This window comes from Syzygium oleosum, unplaced genomic scaffold, assembly GCF_021117445.2.
Source record: "Syzygium oleosum isolate NSW1041296 unplaced genomic scaffold, Sole_v2.1 Sole_v2.12, whole genome shotgun sequence".
In the NCBI taxonomy this organism is placed as follows: domain Eukaryota; kingdom Viridiplantae; phylum Streptophyta; class Magnoliopsida; order Myrtales; family Myrtaceae; genus Syzygium; species Syzygium oleosum.
The window spans coordinates 1,090,394-1,109,210 of record NW_026607496.1 but is presented as its reverse complement, the minus strand read 5'-3'; the positions used below and the strand labels follow the sequence as shown (position 1 = coordinate 1,109,210).

The 18,817-nt window shown below is 43.2% G+C and overlaps 4 protein-coding genes across 5 annotated transcripts; 1 reads left to right on the top strand and 3 right to left on the bottom strand.

Annotated features, from left to right (window-relative positions):
* Positions 1-1,045: 1,045 nt before the first annotated feature.
* Positions 1,046-2,218, bottom strand: LOC115677106 (GATA transcription factor 15-like). Its single transcript, XM_030600168.2, has 3 exons — positions 1,893-2,218; positions 1,694-1,801; positions 1,046-1,596 (listed from the first exon to the last, which is right to left on the bottom strand). The coding sequence occupies exons 1-3, from the start codon at positions 1,911-1,913 to the stop codon at positions 1,336-1,338; spliced, it is 390 nt and encodes a 129-aa protein (XP_030456028.1). The 5' UTR covers positions 1,914-2,218; the 3' UTR covers positions 1,046-1,335.
* A 3,737-nt stretch (positions 2,219-5,955) lies between these two features.
* On the bottom strand, positions 5,956-8,368 carry LOC130139544 (uncharacterized). Its single transcript, XM_056316748.1, has 3 exons — positions 7,711-8,368; positions 7,074-7,318; positions 5,956-6,477 (listed from the first exon to the last, which is right to left on the bottom strand). Exons 1-3 carry the CDS (start codon positions 7,867-7,869, stop codon positions 6,084-6,086), a joined length of 798 nt encoding a protein of 265 aa, XP_056172723.1. The 5' UTR covers positions 7,870-8,368; the 3' UTR covers positions 5,956-6,083.
* Positions 8,369-9,051: 683 nt separating this feature from the next.
* LOC130139499 (uncharacterized) lies at positions 9,052-9,399 on the top strand. The gene has a single exon (XM_056316634.1). It carries the CDS (start codon positions 9,052-9,054, stop codon positions 9,397-9,399), a length of 348 nt encoding a protein of 115 aa, XP_056172609.1.
* Positions 9,400-9,832: 433 nt separating this feature from the next.
* Positions 9,833-13,729, bottom strand: LOC130134658 (uncharacterized). Of its 2 annotated transcripts, XM_056316747.1 has the most exons (10): positions 13,450-13,728; positions 13,314-13,361; positions 12,634-12,957; positions 12,177-12,269; positions 11,598-11,742; positions 11,396-11,506; positions 11,221-11,303; positions 11,091-11,148; positions 10,335-10,444; positions 10,045-10,184 (listed from the first exon to the last, which is right to left on the bottom strand). In XM_056316747.1, the coding sequence occupies exons 3-9, from the start codon at positions 12,934-12,936 to the stop codon at positions 10,365-10,367; spliced, it is 873 nt and encodes a 290-aa protein (XP_056172722.1). In that variant the 5' UTR covers positions 12,937-12,957; positions 13,314-13,361; positions 13,450-13,728; the 3' UTR covers positions 10,045-10,184; positions 10,335-10,364. The 2 variants fall into 2 exon arrangements, with proteins under 2 accessions (XP_056172721.1, XP_056172722.1); XM_056316746.1 differs by lacking the exon at positions 10,335-10,444 and having other exon boundaries at positions 9,833-10,184; positions 13,450-13,729.
* Positions 13,730-18,817: the final 5,088 nt, after the last annotated feature.

Below are 18,817 nucleotides of genomic sequence, written 5' to 3'. Positions count from 1 at the left end.
CATCGTTCATTAAAATGTTTAGATATATATTGTTACCAATAGTGAAAATATCTTTTATTTACTAATTATTTGAAGTTATACAAATGACTTTTTTTTTTGAAAAAATGATTTTTCCAAATTATTCATTTCCTGCCAAACGAACGGGATATCAACCGTCCGTTCCAATTTTCAAAATGGTAGTATATGAGCATGCCATTTTGTCCTTCCATAACTTTCCCGTTGAAAAGGATGTACAATGTCAACTCCCCTACTTTTCTACCAACGCATGCTGACTCCAGAAGATGTTCACTTCACTCTATTATCTTCCGATTCTATATGCACTCCTCCTCTTATCTCTCAAGCACGTGAGATAAAATCACTTACTAAAATAAAAATGAGGCCTATCAACGAAAATCCTCGTCTCTCGGGAATACACGAGTGAAACTGCAAGTGTATAATTCCATGGAAAGTAAAGCCCACCTAGACCTCCTAAAAATGGATTCACCGAAGAGAGAGGGAGATCTAGACGGCCTTACCTTTTACCGATCTCACTTCTATCGAACATGCTACTATCTTATCGCTCGTTCAAGAAATAAAAAACCAAGATCCTACGTTATTATCGGCATGTCATTTTGACCGAGAATCTAGACCCGATGTGAAAAAACAAAAGGGTCGAACTTTCCAAGAATGAATTCGCCGCGAGTCACTGCCACCTGATGTATCCGCTCGGCGCGGCGAAAAGGGACAACACTATCGAACCATTATTAATGTCTTTGTGTTTTGTATGGTAATATGGCATTCTTGTCTTGTTATGTGTTGCAAAGTGAGGCCCTAATTCCTCCCCTTTTTCCTTATCTTTTTCCTAGCGGGCAAGTGGTCAAGAACACACCCACAAAGATCTTTTGTCTGATCTTTCCTCTCCCCGACAATCTTACCCCGCTTTTCCTATCTATCATCACCATCTAAATTCGGGGGGAAAAAGACCAGACGAGCAGAGCAAAGAACAAGTGTTGCTGCTCGCTTGACTGAATCTTGAATCTTCTGCAACAAGAACTCATTGACAATGGAAACAAATGTAAGAAACATCATATAAAAATTGTTAGCACAATACAGAATCTTTTTGCCCTGCTGCTACATGTTACACTCAACGACCGACCCATCTACTACTCCCAAGAACAGTTAGTCATCATCATCAGATCTAAAATCAAAGATTACAAAAGAACAAGACGATCTCCACCCACCCCGCCTACAAAGTTGACAGACACCCCGGAAAAAAAACAAGGAACCCTAGAAGGAGGAAAGGTCGAAACTTGAATAGCTTTTCTTTCGGCTTATTCCTAAATCTTTAATGGAATCTCAGGCGTAGACGGAGCCGTACGACAGGGCCATCAGGAGCACGGCGGCTTGCTCCACCTCTCCCAGCTTCGTCCTCTGCCTCTCGTCGCTCAGTCTCTGCATCAACACCTCTCGTCCCCAGGCCAAGACCCTACGCTTCAGGGAGCCGCCGTTGCTGCTGCTGCTGCGCTTCGCCTTCTTGATCTCCACCCCGACTTTGTTCAGGCCGATCACCGCCCGCCTCTTCTTCCTGCTCCTGATCCCGCACGCATTGCACAGAGACTGCAAGGACCGAAAGCACAGATCGATCACGAACCCGCGTCGAAGAAGAATCGGAACAAGCCCGATCGAGCGGGATCGACCGATCGGTTCAGCTTACCTTAGGGCCAGCTGGGCCGCCGCGCCAGAGAGGCGTCTTGGAGGTCCCGCAATCGGCGCAGGTCTTCTTCCCGTCCGCCGAAGCTCCGTCGGAACAATCCGCCGATCCCTGCAACAGACCCAACCCAAACCGGCGTGAGAATTCCAAGATCCCGATGGGACGAGCTCGCAAGAAGCGGCGGTCACTCCGACCCACTGACCTTTTCGCCCGGATCCGGCATTTGCGTCGGCCCTCGGCAAGATCTAGCAGCTCCCGGACGCCGGCGAAGCACCAGGAAACACACCCCCCCTCCGGCGACCGGCGAGACGCGACCACCCCGGGGATCGGGGGACCAAGAAGCGATCCCGCGGCGAGATCTGCCGGACCCAAGTGGCCAGGAAGGAGCAAGAAGCGAATCGAACCCAGGAAACGAGGGATCAGAGGGAGAGAGCAGGAGGGTCAGTGACGATCTTGAGGAAGGGAGCTCAAAATGGAGCCGACAAGCGCACACTGAGCGAGAGAGAGAGAGAGAGAGAGAGAGAGAGAGAGAGAAGGTGTAGAGAGAGAAAGGAGAGGCAAAAATTGAAACCGAACCGACACACGCCGCAGGCGGATCCAATTTTTATCCTTAAAAATCGAAAAACCCTAGCTTTCACACTGAGGAAATGACGGGCCTGCCCCCCGTTTTTGAATTGTTTCACCGGGATTGCCACCCGCCAAACCCACCCCCCCGCGAGGATGAAAGGAAAAGGTGGGAAAAAAATTGGGCGGAAAAACAGAAGAAATGGGAGGGAGCGAAGGGCGCGCGCCATCCCATCCTATCCCCAAGCCCCTTCTTCCCCTTTCGATTTTCGCATCTTCGATGAATCGAATCTTTTCAATCTCGGCTTTTTGAAAGGACCGCCGTGGTGGTCGGTCTTTCACGGGATCACGAGTTCGGTTCGCGTCATAAATGAACCTTTTCGACGGCTCGTGCCGCCGCGCTGTCTGATTGACTGCGTGGAAATACTTCTTAATTACTGATGTATATTAATGGAATTACGGTGACGGGGCTTGTTGAACTCAAACTTTCGAATCGCGGGAGGTATTAAATAGCTACGGCTTAAATCGGACGTTCCATGACGGCTTGGAAACTCATTATAACGCTTAGAGGGGTTGCTACTTGCTAGTGCTGGTTATCCCCCCGCCATTTTACTTATTCGAAAGAAAACAAAGGGATCCCATTGCGTCCTGATTCATCACTAAGGCTGTCTCTCTATCTTCCGTGGGTAGTGTTGTATGTCTTCGATGTATCTATAACGTGATGCAGTACTCAATGACGAATTACAACCTTGGAGAATACTATATGTCGAGGTGACATCAATAATCAACACAAATGAATTTACAAAACGTTGTTCTTTTGTTTGGCACAAAAAATAATTGAGTGTTTTGTGGCAAAAGTTACCAAAAATCCTAAACTATGTCAATTATGACATATTTGTCTTAAAAAAATTTCCCGTAACACTAAAAATCTTAAACTTGCACATGTGCGGCGCATTTACTCCATGTCAAAGTTTTGTTAATAAATACAATTAAAAATTTGCGTACATAGACGCCAGAAAGCAAACAGTATGGATATGACATCCACATGGCTTAAATGAAATAAAAATGACGCTATTCTGATAGAAAAAATCATCTAACGGAAACCTTGATAGAGGGTGAATGGGTCGCATAGTTACAAATTTAGGGTTTTTTTATGTCCCAATAAAAGTTTAGTGTAAATACATCACAATTGGCATAATTTGAGATTTTTGATGTCACAAAAAAAATTTTAAGTAAATGAGTTACAATTAGCATAATTTAGGATTTTTTGCGACTTTTTTCCTTTTTTCATTTGATTGGACATTTGACAAGATTATTGTTAGTATTTTTTTATTGTTTGATAAGTGCAATGTTTAAAATCTAAAATTTCGATATTCCTTAAAATAGGAAGAAAACTTTCAAAACTTAATTGGCATGTAATTCCAAACTTCACCGATTGCCGTTATCGTAACTATTCATTAATTCGCTTGTCGTATGGGAATTTCCCTTTTTGATAACTTAAGGGGTGCGGATACAGTGACCCCCGCGACTAAAAGCCATGAAATAGTCGGTGAGTGTCACTAAGTGCCTTTGGCTCGTGTGAAACTATAACGACCTAGTCCAACGAAGGCGGGGAGTGATCGTTAGGACTAGAGGGCCTAGACAACGAGCGGTTCTTTACAGGCTTATAGGATGGCGAATGGAGCATGAATGAATCGAACTGTGCATTAGACAAGAGAGAACGATTTTTGGATATATATATATAAACTGGAATTAACTTATGGAGGCGCATTTTGATGTAACGGTAAACTTAGCTTTGGAACTCCAAAATTAAGTGTGCTCAGGTAGAAGCACTTCCAGGATGGGTGACCTCCTGAGAATGTGGCCACCAACATGTCAAAGAATAAAGCCGTGAGACTCAGTATGGGACATGCCAAAAGCAGATAATATCTCCCTAAGTTAATCAAAGGATGTCACAATATGGTATCAGAACGAGACCTCCTCCAGTTAGTGTATGGTTCTGGGACGAACCATGCGAAAGCTAGTGGGCCTGTAACGATCCGGTCTGATGAGGGTGGGGAGTGGTCGCCGGGGCTAAAGGGCCCGGACGAGAAGCGACTGCTAACAGGCTTCTGGGATGGCGAATAAGGGTAGAAATGAACCGAACTGTGCACTGAACAGGAAGATAGCGATTCTGGGATATATATGTGATAACCGGAATTAATTCACAGAGACGCATTTTGATGTAATGGGAAGCTTCGCTTTGGAACTTCAAAGTTAAGCATATTCAGGTGGAGAATTCCTAGGATGTGTGATTTCCTGGGAATGTGCCCGCCTTTACGTTAGACGACAAAATTGTGAGGCTCGATATGGACAGGCCAAAGCAGATAATAGTTCAATGAGTCAATTCAGGGATGTTACAGAAATGCCCCCGATGTAGAGATCTAAACAAAAGACCTATAGTTTTTTTAGTTGAAAATTCCCCGACGCTCAAACCAACTGGCGGGAATCTGAAGGTCATCAAACGGAATGTTCCGAGTCGCATCGAAAGAACACGCAGGCGCAGTAATTCGAACGCGGGCCTCGAGCGAGGAAGGCGAGCCCTACAGGATTTATGTGCTGATTTGGGTTGGAGTAAAACATGGGATGGACGGGGGACCTCACTCACACATATATCCTAAAGGGACCACAAAAGGAGAGGGAAGCAAACGACGAGGAATTGGTCAGGCCTTCTGCGCATTTCAAGATGGGGGAAAAGATCAAGCAAAAACAGGGGGCTCAGTAAGCAGGGGAAGGCTGCTCTGCTCTGCCCGCAATCCAATACGACAGCAAACATCTCTCTGCTGTCCCTTTCTTTGCTTTTCGCCCCCACTCACCATCACTTCCTATCCCAAAAAACCCCCCCCCGACCCGACCCGGCAAAGGGCTCCGAACCCGAAGACCATTCCGAAGTCCGAGCCCGACCCGAGGCGCAAAAAACAAATGAACGAGCAAGAGTTCTCCATTTGAATAGCATTTGTTTGCTAGGATCAATGCTTCGTTTGGAGAGACACCAGCTGTTCCTAGGTCCCTTTTCTCTTGTCCATCCTTCAAGACTTAGATTATTCACAAGGATTTTATTAAGGAATTAAAAAAAATTTAAAACTTTAATACACCGATCATTCTCGTGTGATGCACAACGGTATCTTAAAAACCGATCGATTGCAAATGGAATGCGTTGAATTTAAACCCCGAAGGCATCAGATAACAGGAACCAAATAAATAATTATCCTGTGTATGTAGGATATTTATAGTTTTCTTTTGGGTTAATACTACGAAAAGCTCTAAACTGATACATCTGTGATAAATTTATCCAAAATTAATTTTTTTACCATAAAAAACTCAAACTGATATACTTGTGACAAATTTACCCTCCGTTAAATTGAATTAATAAAACGAAAAATCACAAACTGGTAAACTTATGACAAACGGAGGGATAAAACCCTAGACTGATATATCCGTTAACTGTCATATGTCATCAAACTTAGCAATTTGACGGTAAAATTTAATGGAAATTAACGAAGGGTAAACTTGTCAGTACCAGTTTGGAGTTTTTCGTGATATTTACCTTTTTCGTTTTATATCTTGTAGCTGCTGAGTTTAACTTTTGTTATTGTTGGTTTAATGGATTGCTGCTTAAAATTCAAAAAGATGAATATATTTTGCATAAATTATTGGATAAGTTAAAAAAAAAAAGGCGAATATTCACATACTTTAATGAATCCGATTCCCTATGGTGCTTCCGAAGCCTCTCACATTTTCACTCACAGAAAAACAGAAAATTACCAGTCCCTGGGCATACGCACTTGGCTCACACCACATCAGAGAACTTGCTGAAGACTGAATGGGACCCAAAAGCGGGATGTTGCTGACCCTGATGACCATCTCCGGTCGCGGGGTCCTCGCGATCGACGGCGGCGATGCGGGGCGGCGGCGACTGAGGCGGGGACGCGTAGAGCGCCGAGGCCTCGAGCATCTCCTGCCGTGCGATTTCCTGCTCTCGGAACGCTTTCTCGGCACGTAGGGCGGTCAAGTATAGGCCGGCGGCCAGGAAGACCGTGGCCAAGGCGAAGACGCCGGCGGCGCAGAAGAGGCCCTCTCGGATGACGAGGCAGCTGGGCCTTGGCCTGGCCCAATTCCTGAGGTGGCCCGACTCGACGCTCAGCCCGATCAGCAGTAGAATCTCCCCAACTGCAAAAGAAATCCTGCAAAGCCCAAAGAAAGATGAACATACTTCCATGTTCATAGCTCTGTGTTACATCAGATTATATTTACAGGCATGGTGGTTTTATCCCAGGTTCGGAATGACATATTTCATGTCTCGATAATTTTTTCGCGATAATCAATCTAATTAATCGAATTGCGATCTCTTCGGTTTAGTTCTATTCTCTATATAGTCTGAAATTCAATCCAGGAAGTTTACATGGTTCCTGTATTCTCTCTTGATTTCCTCATCTGTGTTAACCTCTTGTTTTCCTCGGTAAGTTTTCTGTAAACTGAACATGAAAAGCGCACAATAATCGACATGGCTAGATGTCACTTGAAAAACATGTGTTCAATTTAAAGGCGATGGATTGCGACGGCTCGCATCGCGAATGGCATACCAAGCAATCAAAATGGCATCCCAGCGCATATGCAGGACTCCCGGCTCTACAAACGTTTGGTCGGAGAGGCCTTATCATCACGGCGCGGGTGACCTTATGATCACGGCGCGAAGGGTTAAGGGATCTCCGACGGAAGCACAAAGTTGAAAGGGAGAGAGAGACCAGAGAGATAACAGAAGGAAAGTGTGATTATTTACCAGGTGGAGACGAAGAAGAACGCAGCATGCCATGTGAGGGTACTGGCCGCGAAAGCTGGTGAAGAAGGTGGCAATTTGCTGACGGCGATCAACAGGTAGGTGTGCTCGACCACCATGGCCATCGCCAATATCAGGAACGCGCTCGCTGCCGACAACAGCGGCATCTTCCCGCTCCCGCTGTACACGCATTCATAGTCCCCAGACCCTCCCTCTTCACTGCTGTTAGTATTGGATTCCCAAGTCACCTGCAACGACATTAGCCAACATCATCGTCTCAAAGAGTACTCCTTCTAATGTCGGGTTTCAATTGTTAGGAATTTTTTGAATTCAAGTCAAATGTGCCATGACCTTTGTGACGGTCCGACTCAATTACAGTAGCCATATCGATACAGAATTCATTAGAACTATTCGCGTTTCTTTTATCTTAATATATATTAAGTGCAGAATGCAAGCGAAAACTGAATTATTCATATGAACTAACATTGTCTATTGGGTCGAATACAAATGCTAAAGTTAGGAAAAAAATAAGAACAACCAATTGGCTTTGCCAAACCGATCCAACCCCATAAATTATTGCCCCTTCATGTGCCATCTACCATTCAACATGAAACGAACACTAAAGTTCCAAAAGAAGTACCTGCGAACGCGTAGCTTCGGCGACTAGGCAGAGAATGAAGCTGAGCAGGCCACATAGAATCATCAAGACTACGAGGGCGGCGCCTGTCTTGCTACCCAGGTGGGTCCTCCCGCGGCTCGGCGCGAGGTCCGCGTGCGTGACCGCCTTTCCTCGAGGCATTCTCGAGTCGCGAAACCGTGCAAAAAATGTGCATCACACTGATCAAGAAGACAAGCGGAGCCATCCTTTCGGAGCTTGTATAAATGGAGAGAGAAAGGAGGGAATGAGAAGAGAAGGGGAGTTGCTTGGGGCAAAGGTTGCTTAAAGGCCAGAGATTCCCCAGGTTCGGGGCTTTAATGTCAAGTATTCTCACAAAGGACGAAGGACAACTTCTGTTCTCGGTTCCAAATTCTTGCTTTAAGAACATATGCAAGTAATCCTCATTTTTTTAAGGTAAAGGCACAAAGTTAAGTACCGCTCCCCGATCGACACGTGTGAAATTCCCTTTGCTTTTACCCCCTTCGCTTTGGTTCTTTTCCTTTGAGCTCAAAGTGCATTTTGGATTGATCTTGAAAATTCCATGTGAAAAGACACGGATCGGTTGCAAATCTGCTGTCTTTTGAATGGATGATTACAGATCATGACATGATTAGCACCTTTAGTTGCTTGGCCCTATTGAGGAAAGTCATCAAAGCAGTCAACCGCTCGAATAAAAAACTGCGACATATGCCGTCGGCGTTGACGGTGTCCTGGAGGGCGCTATGGAGACCACGCCCTCCATTTTGAGTTCCCATTTCAAGCCGGGGTTCTCTTGAAATCCTTTGTTGATAGAAATATCACGTGATAATGTTGACATATCGTCCATCGTATGATCACGAACGCAAATGGGTAATGGACAAACATCTAGAATGCAGGAGGAATTCGTGGCTCTGCATATTTTTCTCCTCTTTTCTTCTGACAGTACCTGCTTTTCTTGTGTCTGAACCTTTGACGACCATATGTTTTTAGCGTGCAAAATGGAATTAACGCGAAACAAACAGGCTCGCAAATGGCCAAAAGCACATTGCACAAAAATTTCGAAATTAGACAGCTCTTTCTCAAGATGCCCAGTTCAACGCTCCTGCAATCTTTAGCTGTTGTTAAGGTCTTCACGTCCTCATCAAAGTTAGGTCAAACAATATCTATTGAATCTCCCCCTTTGGTCCAAAAGGAGCAAAGCACAGGGCATTGACATGTACACGCTCAGCACGTCTCTTCAGCGTTAAAACGCCTTCCTCTCGTTGCCCTCTTATATTCTCTCCCCAGCTTCCCCTTGAAGGCCCCGTCCGAATCACCCCATTCCCATCTTCTCTCATCAAGATCATGGACGACTTCCCATCGAGGTTTCGAGCTGCCGAGACTGACCGGAGGCTCGAGAACTACGGCTATAGCAGAGACAACGCTCCCCAGATGCAACAGCATGCAGGGACGGATCTGTCTCGAACAGGCTGGTTCACCCCATCAAATTCACCGTGGAACCAGAGCACCGATGTGAAGGATAAAGCTTCATCTTCGTCGTGGGCGCGGAGTCTCAACGACGCCGAATCTAAGAGACGGAAAAGAGTGGTTAGGTACAAGGCATATGGCGCGGAGGGGAAGATCAAAGCTTCGATAAGGAGCGGCTTTCGATGGATCAAGAACAAGTACTCCGAACTCGTGCATGGTTGCTAGCAAGAATTAATCGATTCTACCCTGAACGCATGAATGCCCTGTCGCGAATGAGCACCCTTCATCTTTTTTTATGGCGGTTCCCTTTGCGATTTTTTTTTCTCTCCTTTCTTGTACATTTTCAAGCAACAACATACAAGAATCACACATTGATGGATCCGATTCGGGATGACGACGGTTTGTTCATGTCAAGGAGGTCGTATAGCTGCAGAATTTTGATTAAGGTTTCAAGGTTCAATTTTGAATCGGAAACAAGTAAACATTCTGTATTCCAATCGTTACTCTGAATAGAAAACAAGGCGCCTTTTCTCCTCGTCCTCCTAGTCCAAGGCGGCTCGAATGCCCGAGCTTTTTCCCGTGTACGAACCTGGTAATCCCTGAGGATCATCAATCAATCAATTGATATTGAGAGAGCTGATATGATAGTCACAGTACAATGACAAACTTTTTCTCTTTTGTGAACTCTTGGTCATTGAAATTATACAAGGGCTAAACTTATAGAGAAGTTCTATCATCTGATGAGCCATTAACCAACTGCACTACAAAAAAAAACATCCAAGGGGGCGGACACAGATTTGGAGCGTGACTAAATGTACCAGGTGCACATGCACTAAATGCACCTAAACCTTTGAATCAGGAGGATCTTATGTGACAATGTCGTCAAAATAATTCCTCTCTCGACAAGTTCTTTCCCTCTGCAACAGCTTCAACCCTGTTTTTCACCCCTTGGATCTTTGTAAAATCTCCATCAATATTAGCTCTTAGTCTTGCATAATTACCCATAGTACCTGAGACAGGAATACCTTATCAATACTAAAGAGATTTCACAAAGCAAGCAAAGAGTATAACAAGTTGGGCGGCAAAGTCTCATGCAAATAATCACAACATTTAGCTTGGACTACAGATACGACCAAGATTAAATGGAGAGATTGGTTCACCTGTCCCGTGAGAGCTATTGACTGAGCAGGTTAAATAAATTTCAAATGTTTCCGCACGGCATCACAAATTATGTTGATACAACATGCTGCACTCAATGGATAGTTGGAAACTGTTGCAAAGTAAAAGGCAGAGTAAGATATGCAATAAGCATAAGATGGCAAGACTCGCATAGATAACATTATTTACAGCAAAGATATGTTGCTCAAGAAAGAAAGTGTCATCACAATGTCAACAGAGCAATACAATTTCTCTTCATTATTTAGGATATGAAAAAAAAATCTTTTGTAAAAAAAAAACAAAACAAAAGCATCCCCGACTTCCCCTTATTCAACATTTTGCATCCTCTACTTTTGTAATATCCAGAAAACATATGATCTACACCGTTTACAAAATTCTATACAGTAAAAGATGTAAAATGTTTTTTTTGGAAAATATTGGAGTCCAGGAAAGAGAAACTAAAGGATGCAAGCTATAGGTTTTAAAACTGGAGGATGGAGAATCTATTGCAACATCCCCCGTAATTGGTAATTTAAGACTTTCACTTTCAGCAAGGGCAGTGACCCTCATAAGGGGAAGTAAAACGTCAATGCTCCGGCGATTCACAGTAACAATCAACAAGGGTTTAATCTTTGACAAAATCCGCCACAGTGAAGCAATGTTGTACCATACTGCTAACCCAACATAGTATGATACTAGGAAACAATTAGAATTTCTAGCTAAATTTAATAAAAAAATAAACAATATGATTTACTCACTTGAAATAAAATCATCTGTATACTCGGATTCAATTTTCCCATGGGCCATCGCACCAACCTGAATGTGAATACTATAAGGCATTCTGCTGAAAGACATAACATATTGTTACACAAACTAATACAAACTCACCACAAACACTAGAGGAATATCATCACCAATAGCAGCCACATAGTCCTGCATTTCAACCACCTTTTCTGAGCTGTGAGAAAATCCTGAGATACAAAAGGAAAGCAACAGATTTGTTTAATTCGCTCAACATTTGACTTGTAGAGCGAGAGAGAGAGAGATGATACCCAGCTCTTACCGATTCTTCTGGCATTGACAGGAAGATATTGCGTCACAGGGTTTTTGATCACCCGCAAAAGTTTCTCACGCTTGCCCGCAGCTGTTATACTCAATTTTTGCAGTAATTGCACTGTAAAGACATAAAATTATTTACAAATGCCTTCGAAAGAATTGGCCGATAATGGTCAACATGCTATTAGGCAAAAGCAAAAGGTACATACACATTATGCCTGAGAAGCGCTTGTATGTCCTGGGGATACGAACATGAGGCTTGACTTCAAAAAGCACACCCTTTGCAGTCCTTACATAGACAGCACGAACCTTTCCAGCCTTATTTAGTGGGCTGTCTAAGATCGACAAAAGAGCCTGAAAGCAAAGTCAAGAGTCAAGTGAATTGGTGCAATAAGCAGTAACAATAGAAAACCAACTATTGACACATTTCATCCCAATGCGCACAAGCTACATAAAAAATAATAACAACTCATATGTTAAATGGGTTGATTTATTATATGCATCTGCTTATCGAGATGCCATTTGCCCATGAATCGGCAAAAAACCCCATCTCCATGTCACCACCTGAGAATTCCTTCTAGAAGGATGACCAATGCTTTCCATGCTAGGTAATAAGAGTAAAGATAACATGACTAGTTAAGCTATCACGAGTAGCCAAATCAACAAATAATGCGGAAATTCTGGAATCTAGGGACTATGAAACCTAAGCATGCAAATATACAGTCCTTAAACTTCATCTATAAGTCTTCAAGAAAAGCATCAAATCCACAGCGGCGAAGTTTACAAACCTGGTGAACAATGTCGGGTCTATATTCAGCTGGATTTCTACCATTCCTCTTCAAAAAGTTCGCGTGATCATCTGAATTCAAGATCTGATAGGTCTGCAAATGTGACCGAGTTGCTTAGTCTAACTGAGAAGCAAGAAGACAACCCAAGAAAGACATGGATACAGACAAACACTTTTACACTATACGTACAAACGTATCAAAAACAGAAAAGTAACAGAAATCCACAGATCTCTTGTACCACTGCAATGGAAAATTGCTTCTTTTAAAGTAAAATTTTACATTGTGCAAGGAAAGTTTAGGTTGATCTGTAAGCATCAACGTCACAAGTCACGGTTCTGACAAACAGATGAACTGTACAGTGGATAAAACTGATGCGTAAGGGGAAAAATAAGAAAGACACATGATCGACAGCCTAAGTTCAAAACCAATGCATCTTAAGATTAGAGCAGGGAAAGACCTTTCCAACTTTAGCAACTTCTAATGAAGCCTTCTCAAGAACAAAAGTAATCCCGACGTTCTTGGAGCCTTGACTCTCGACCGGTCCAAGCGGTATGCCTTCGAGTTGATGAACCACATCATCCTCTGCTTCTTGCGATTGCTTCTCGCGATTTTCCGCCTCTTCTTCTCTCGATACATCATCATCTGCTTTTAGTTGCTTCGATTGCGGTTCTTGCTCATGTTCACCTTCCTCAATCTCCGCATCGTCGTACTTCTCCTTCCGCTTTTTGTTTCCCCGTTTGACTCCAAAAGGCCTCACCATCTTTTGACCTCACTATTGATCCTGCAACCACCCAAATTAAGCCCTCGTTCAATCAACAACCGGAGTGAGCTTGAACCAAGAGCATAGGAATGCATCACCCATCACCCATTACCCATCCGGGTCCCTGTTCCCCCCATTTCTTCCCTGGATACTTAGCATCTTTTTTATTTATTGCATGAGTTAGAAGAAACATCAAAATAAAAAAAAATCCAGGGCAAAAATCTGTACACACGGATTCCGAACACTACAAGAAACAAGTCATGTGTTACAACGTACGACATTTGAAGATACTATTCAACCCCATCACAACAATCCCATCGTTTTTACCAATAAAAAATCAAAATCAAAACTTCAAAAGGGGGAAAACAAAAAGAAACCTGAAGCTTAGCCGGAGTTGCAATGCTGACGGAGAATTGGTTCCGTCCCTGTGAACAGAAAGGCGAAATAGAGTCAGGCGACAAGCTACTTAGGTGTCTCTGAGTGTGCGTGAGAGAGAGATGGAGACGTTACAACCTAGCCGGGGGAGCAGGCGACGGCGACGGCGACGGCGACGGCGACGGCGACGGCTACGGGAGGATGAGCTGCGGGACAGCGAGTCGGGCGGAATCAAGACTCGGGATAGCGCCGAGCTGAAGCCTCTCGCCGGCCGCAGCTGCCGAGAGTGCGCGGCGGACGGACGGACGGACGCCGGCGACGGGAACCTGAGCCGTCGAGACGGTAGCAGCAGACGGCGGTGGGGCTGTGGAGCTTGGAGCACGAGTGGCCGGGTTTAGGGTTCTTATGTCAACTGGACGACGGGACGAGAATACATATTAATCAAAGATTATTATTATTAATAAAAAAAAGCAATATTTTATGTGATTACTTCATTAGTTCTCTATATCATAAATTACTTCTGGTGTAAAAAATTTACTACATTTTTTTTTCAGAAATTACTTAGGGAAAATTTCAAATCAGTACTCAAAATGAGGTTATTTTCTCAAAAAGGGATTCAAAGTAGATATAATACCAAATAAGGGCCTGAAGTGCCAAATTAATCTCAAATAGGGGCCCAAAGTGCTCAATTAGTCTCAAGTAAGGGCTTGAGTTCGCCGGTCGGTCAAATGCTCACCGGCCAGCAAGCACGTCACTGTTTCGGCAACCGGAATAAGGGCAATTTCATCTTTTACTTTTTAATTTGTTTTTTCTTTTTTTTTCTTTTCCTTTTCCTTTTCTTCTTCTTCTTTTTTTTCCTCTTTTCTCCCTGCCTGCCATAGCTGGGGCCGGTGGAGGTTGCCGGCCTCGGGCGAAGGCTGCCCTTGCCGGTGTCGGGCGAGGGTGGCCGGCGAACTCAGGTCCTTACTTGAGACTAATTGGGCACTTCGGCCCCCTATTTAAGACTGATTGAGCACTTCAGGCCCTTATTTGACACTATATCCACTTTGGACCCCTTTTTGAGAAAATGACCCCACCTTGAGTACTGATTTGAAATTTTCCCAATTACTTATTAGTTGCAACTGAGCTACTAATTTTATCGATAAACTTACTTCTTTATCGTGAATACAAATCTATTTTTCAATTTAAAAAGGAGGTGGAAACCTTACATTTTCAGTGTGCTAAACTAAGCGACAAAAAAAAAGTGCAAAATTACTAAGGTTTAATACCACGAAAAACTTTAAATTGGTATACTTGTGAAAAATTTATCCAAAACTAATTTTTTGATCATCAAAAACTCCAAACCGGTACATCTGCGATAAATTTATCCAAAACTAATTTTTTGTTCACCAAAAACTCCAAATTGGACAAGTTTACCCCTCATTAGTTTCCGTTAAATTGGATTAATACCTGGATTAATACCGCGAAAATCACAAACTGGTACCTATATGACAAACAAATATAAAACCTCACATTGGTACACCCGTGAACTACCACATGAAGGGTAAATTTGTCACAAATGTACAAGTTTGGAGTTTTTGGAGGTCAAAAAATTCATTTGTAGTAAATTTGTATTAGTTTTGGGTTTTCCGTGGTAGTAAACCAAATTACTAATCACAATGTAAAAGTTCTTTCTTCACTTATTGAAGTTATTTCCGAAAATCGACAAAAAAAAAGTTTTGTCCGAACAAAAAAATACTTATTGAAGTCAATATTTATTTGAAAAGCTATCAACCATGGAGAATTTATAATTAAAATTTTTTTTTCTTTGAAGATTCTCCAGTGGCAAATAGATGTACAAACATAATTTAGTTAAATCCCTTCGCTAGTTCTTAAAATTAACTTTTGATGGCATTTGGTATAACCAATCGAGATATTTGTTTTTTTTTTTGATGACCCAGGGAACCCCCGTACTGGCCGACAACCAATCGAGATATTGACACTCAACCCTTTGCGAGAGGAAGAGTTCTCCCGGGGTGGTCCAAACGATATATTGATACTTAACTCTTCAAAGAAATAAAAAGCCGTTCAAAATTTTTATTACAGTAATCAATTTGTAGAGCCGAAAATTTAAAGGTCCTTTAATTGTTGATAAGAACCTTCTTATATAATTTGTAAACGAAAGAACCACAGATAATTGGAACGTATGAAATCAATTAAAACTAGAATTTTCATTCTAGTAATCGACAAAATGTTACATTCCTCTCCCTTCCATCTTAATTCTCAACTCTCATTTGTGGGTCCTCATAAACCCATAGACCCACACTCACGCCTAATCTCACCGTTACTTCCGATCTTAGAAGCTGAAGATCTCATAGTCTCTCTCGAGAGGTTGTCGAACCAGAACGACGATGTGACATCGTTGACCGTAAAACCTGAAGTCTTTCGACGGGCAAAGGGGCGTGTAGGCTCCGGGCGAAGGTCCACGGTTGGGTCCGTATTGGAAGTTTTGCTTGAGTTGTAGATGTGAACGCCTTGCGGTGGGAGAAGCTAATGGTGTGGCCCCGGACATGGCCACCGTGTCTCGTGTTGAGAGGCCCTTGGTGTTGAAAAGAGAGACGATTTCAGAGAGGTTTTGATTCGGCAGTAGGATGATGATTCTTTGGAGATCAAACCATCTTTTCTCCCCTTTGAGGGAGTACGTTGCAATTGTCATGGTATGAGCGCAAGAGACGATCCCGGACATTGGAGCTCCACCATGCTCGGAAGAAGACGTTGAAGCCGGCTTCGGGGAGGGACAGGTTTATCATTGCATCCCTCCAACAAAGGACGCATCACATCCCTAATATCTAGGTTCAAACGTCAATTAGTCACTCAATCAATGAATGAGAGAGAATTGTTGAATTTCTATATATTTTGATGTATTTTAAATAAGAATACATGAGCCTATTTATAGGTTTTAATATATGACTATTATAAGATAGTGTTTCAATCAAGATATGCACAACCATGCAATATGTATGCACAATCATGCAATTGTGCACAATACGTGCACGATTGTGCAAACAATTGTAATTTGATGTCACGATTATGTCAAAATGGCAACAATGTATCGTAACATCAACATTTTCATAGTTTGCGAGTTGTCATGTGCTTGATAATTCCTCGTTTTCAAAAATTGATCTCGTAAAGATTGAACTAAAAAATTTCATTTTTCTCGAGGTCAATAACTCAAATAGGCATGAAATTGTGGGAGAGGAGAGCTTATAGGATCCCAAAAGTTAAAGATAACTTTTACAACAATAGATTAAATTATAGCATATAATGTTCACATTCCAATCTTGCAAAGTTTGTAACGTTCATCAATCAAGTATTAAAATATTTAAATAATAAATCACGCGCTCATTTAACAAGTTAAGTTTTTAAAACAGTTAGTTAGAATGATCCTACAAAATCTCACATGGTATAAGGGCAATCCTAATTTCAATTCTTACAGGCCTCTATTTGCCTCTCCAATTACATATTTCTACACCGAGGCTAAAGTCTAGCCTACGCACGAGGGAGAATGTTAAAATATTTAACTAACCACGATTTTATCTAATAGTCTAAACTTTTAGAACAATTAGTTCCACAAAATCTCACTATGAGTAGTGACTTGGCTTAAAGGCAAGTAATTTCATCCAAGTATAATGACAAAAGGCAGTGCAAGATGTCTCCAAGCCCAACCTCGCAAGCCCCTCCTCCCATGGAAAACCCCTCGACAGTGTTGATTTCCTTAAAAACAAAATGTTGCTGTGGGGAAACAAAATATTTATTCATTCACGAGAAATACGGGGACAAAACATAAGAGTTTATGAACACCGGATACTCCAAAAAGGCCACGAGGGGTAAGTGATCCAATTGGGAGGAAGAGTTTTCCGACGGCGGGCTTTAGCAACTCAAGACGTGTTTGGCAATTTATTAAATAGTAACTATTTCTGTTCTTTTGTTCCAAGAATCAGTTTTGAAACAGAAATCCGTTTGGTAAATTTTTTGTTACCGGGCACAAATTTGCAAAAATTTGTTCCCAAAATTAGTTTTGGAACAGAATCAAGAAGCTATCTGGGACCAAGAATTAGAAATGAAAAAGAATTTTTTTTTCTTCTTCTTCTTGGTTTTCTTCTTCTTTTTCATTCCTGGCCTGCCATCGGCCGCCGGCGAGGACGTCGCGGCCCTCGTCGGATCTGGCCTGGGCTACCCTTGCCGCCGCCCTCGCCCAGGCTGCGAGCCGCCCTCTCACAGGCGGCGAGGGTCCAGCCCTCGTCGTCGCCAGCGAGGGTGGCCCTCGCCTGTGGCCGGCAAGGGTTGCGATGCCCTCGCCTGTGACCGGCAAGGGTTGCGATGCCCTCGCCTGTGGCCGGTCGCCGGCGCCAGCGACCGGCCATGGCCAAGGAAGGGGAAGGGGAAGAAAAAAAGAGAAAAAAAATTAAAATATTATTAATAAAAAGAAAATTTGTGTAGTTACCAAATGTATTTATGTTATTTTTCTATTCCAATAATAGAAATAATGGGCAGTTACCATACGCTTTCAAATGCTTAGAAATTGTTCTTGGGCATAGAATAAAAAAAAAATTATTTCTGAGTAGAATCAACTTTCGAGAGCAAAATAATTGCCAAACGCGCCCTCAGTCTATAAGGGAGTTGGCCTCGCGGGGAGCAATGAGCGGCTCGAACGGACTTCAGTTGGGCCAAGAGCAAGGCTCACAATCTTCCACTAGCGGACGCAGGGCCCATAGGCTTTTCTTCCTTGTCCGAGATGAGCTCTGCGACAAATCCACAGTCTGTCTTCACTTCCCCGCTCGTGTCTGGCAGCAGGAACTGGTCTGGCTTCCCTAGCAAGTACGAATTGGCGGTCAAAGCTAAAGCTGCGTGGACTGAATTGGCAAAGCGCGCGACCATAGCTCCACTTGAATCGCGATAAACGGCGGCCACGGATCCGTCCGACGCTCCTTCCACCCATGAGCCGTCGGTGTTGAGTTTGAGCGTTCCTCTGGCCGATGGCATCCATTGTTCAGGTGAGCTAATTCTGGTCTTGCTCCGTTTTCCTGAACATGGGCTCCACCTCACATAGTTCTTATGTTGGGAAAGGGTTGTCTCAACAATTGCGGTCGGGTCAGGTATGCGGTCTTGGAAGATTTTGGCATTCTTGGCTTTCCATACTACCATAGTACTTCGGCGACCGACTCTCTCGAAGGTGAGTCCCAATTTGAGCTGAGCATCTCCATTAGCCATTTGTCCATCCAGGTAATTTAGTAGCAAAGGAGGAATAGGTGCTCGACAGTTTCGGGGGCTTGTGAGCATAAGGTGCATGTGGGGCCAAGTGTGATCTTTCTCTTGTAAAAGTTTTCATGCGTGGGAAGCGCGTTTTGACGGACACTGAATAAAAAGATGCGGGTTTTAGGAAACCTGACGCTGATGTTTATAATTAACCTGATAAGAAGTTGCACAATACTAAACGATAGTTTAGAAAAGAAACCAATCCTTAAGG

Excerpts from the sequence above, each read along its gene's own strand:
- LOC115677106 (XM_030600168.2), bottom strand. The coding sequence starts at position 1,913 with ATGCCGGATCCGGGCGAAAAG. Across the intron at positions 1,802-1,892 it reads TGCCGGATCCGGGCGAAAAG|GGATCGGCGGATTGTTCCGA; the intron begins GTCAGTGGGTCG and ends GGTCTGTTGCAG. Across the intron at positions 1,597-1,693 it reads GCGGCCCAGCTGGCCCTAAG|TCTCTGTGCAATGCGTGCGG; the intron begins GTAAGCTGAACC and ends CGGTCCTTGCAG.
- LOC130139544 (XM_056316748.1), bottom strand. The coding sequence starts at position 7,869 with ATGCCTCGAGGAAAGGCGGTCACGCACGCGGACCTCGCGCCGAGCCGC. Across the intron at positions 7,319-7,710 it reads CCGAAGCTACGCGTTCGCAG|GTGACTTGGGAATCCAATAC; the intron begins GTACTTCTTTTG and ends ATGTCGTTGCAG. Across the intron at positions 6,478-7,073 it reads TTCTTCTTCGTCTCCACCTG|GATTTCTTTTGCAGTTGGGG; the intron begins GTAAATAATCAC and ends TGGGCTTTGCAG.
- LOC130139499 (XM_056316634.1), top strand. The coding sequence starts at position 9,052 with ATGGACGACTTCCCATCGAGGTTTCGAGCTGCCGAGACTGACCGGAGG.
- LOC130134658 (XM_056316746.1), bottom strand. The coding sequence starts at position 12,936 with ATGGTGAGGCCTTTTGGAGTCAAACGGGGAAACAAAAAGCGGAAGGAG. Across the intron at positions 11,304-11,395 it reads TGTCAATGCCAGAAGAATCG|GATTTTCTCACAGCTCAGAA; the intron begins GTAAGAGCTGGG and ends TTTGTATCTCAG. Across the intron at positions 10,185-11,090 it reads TACAGATGATTTTATTTCAA|GTACTATGGGTAATTATGCA; the intron begins GTGAGTAAATCA and ends TTCCTGTCTCAG.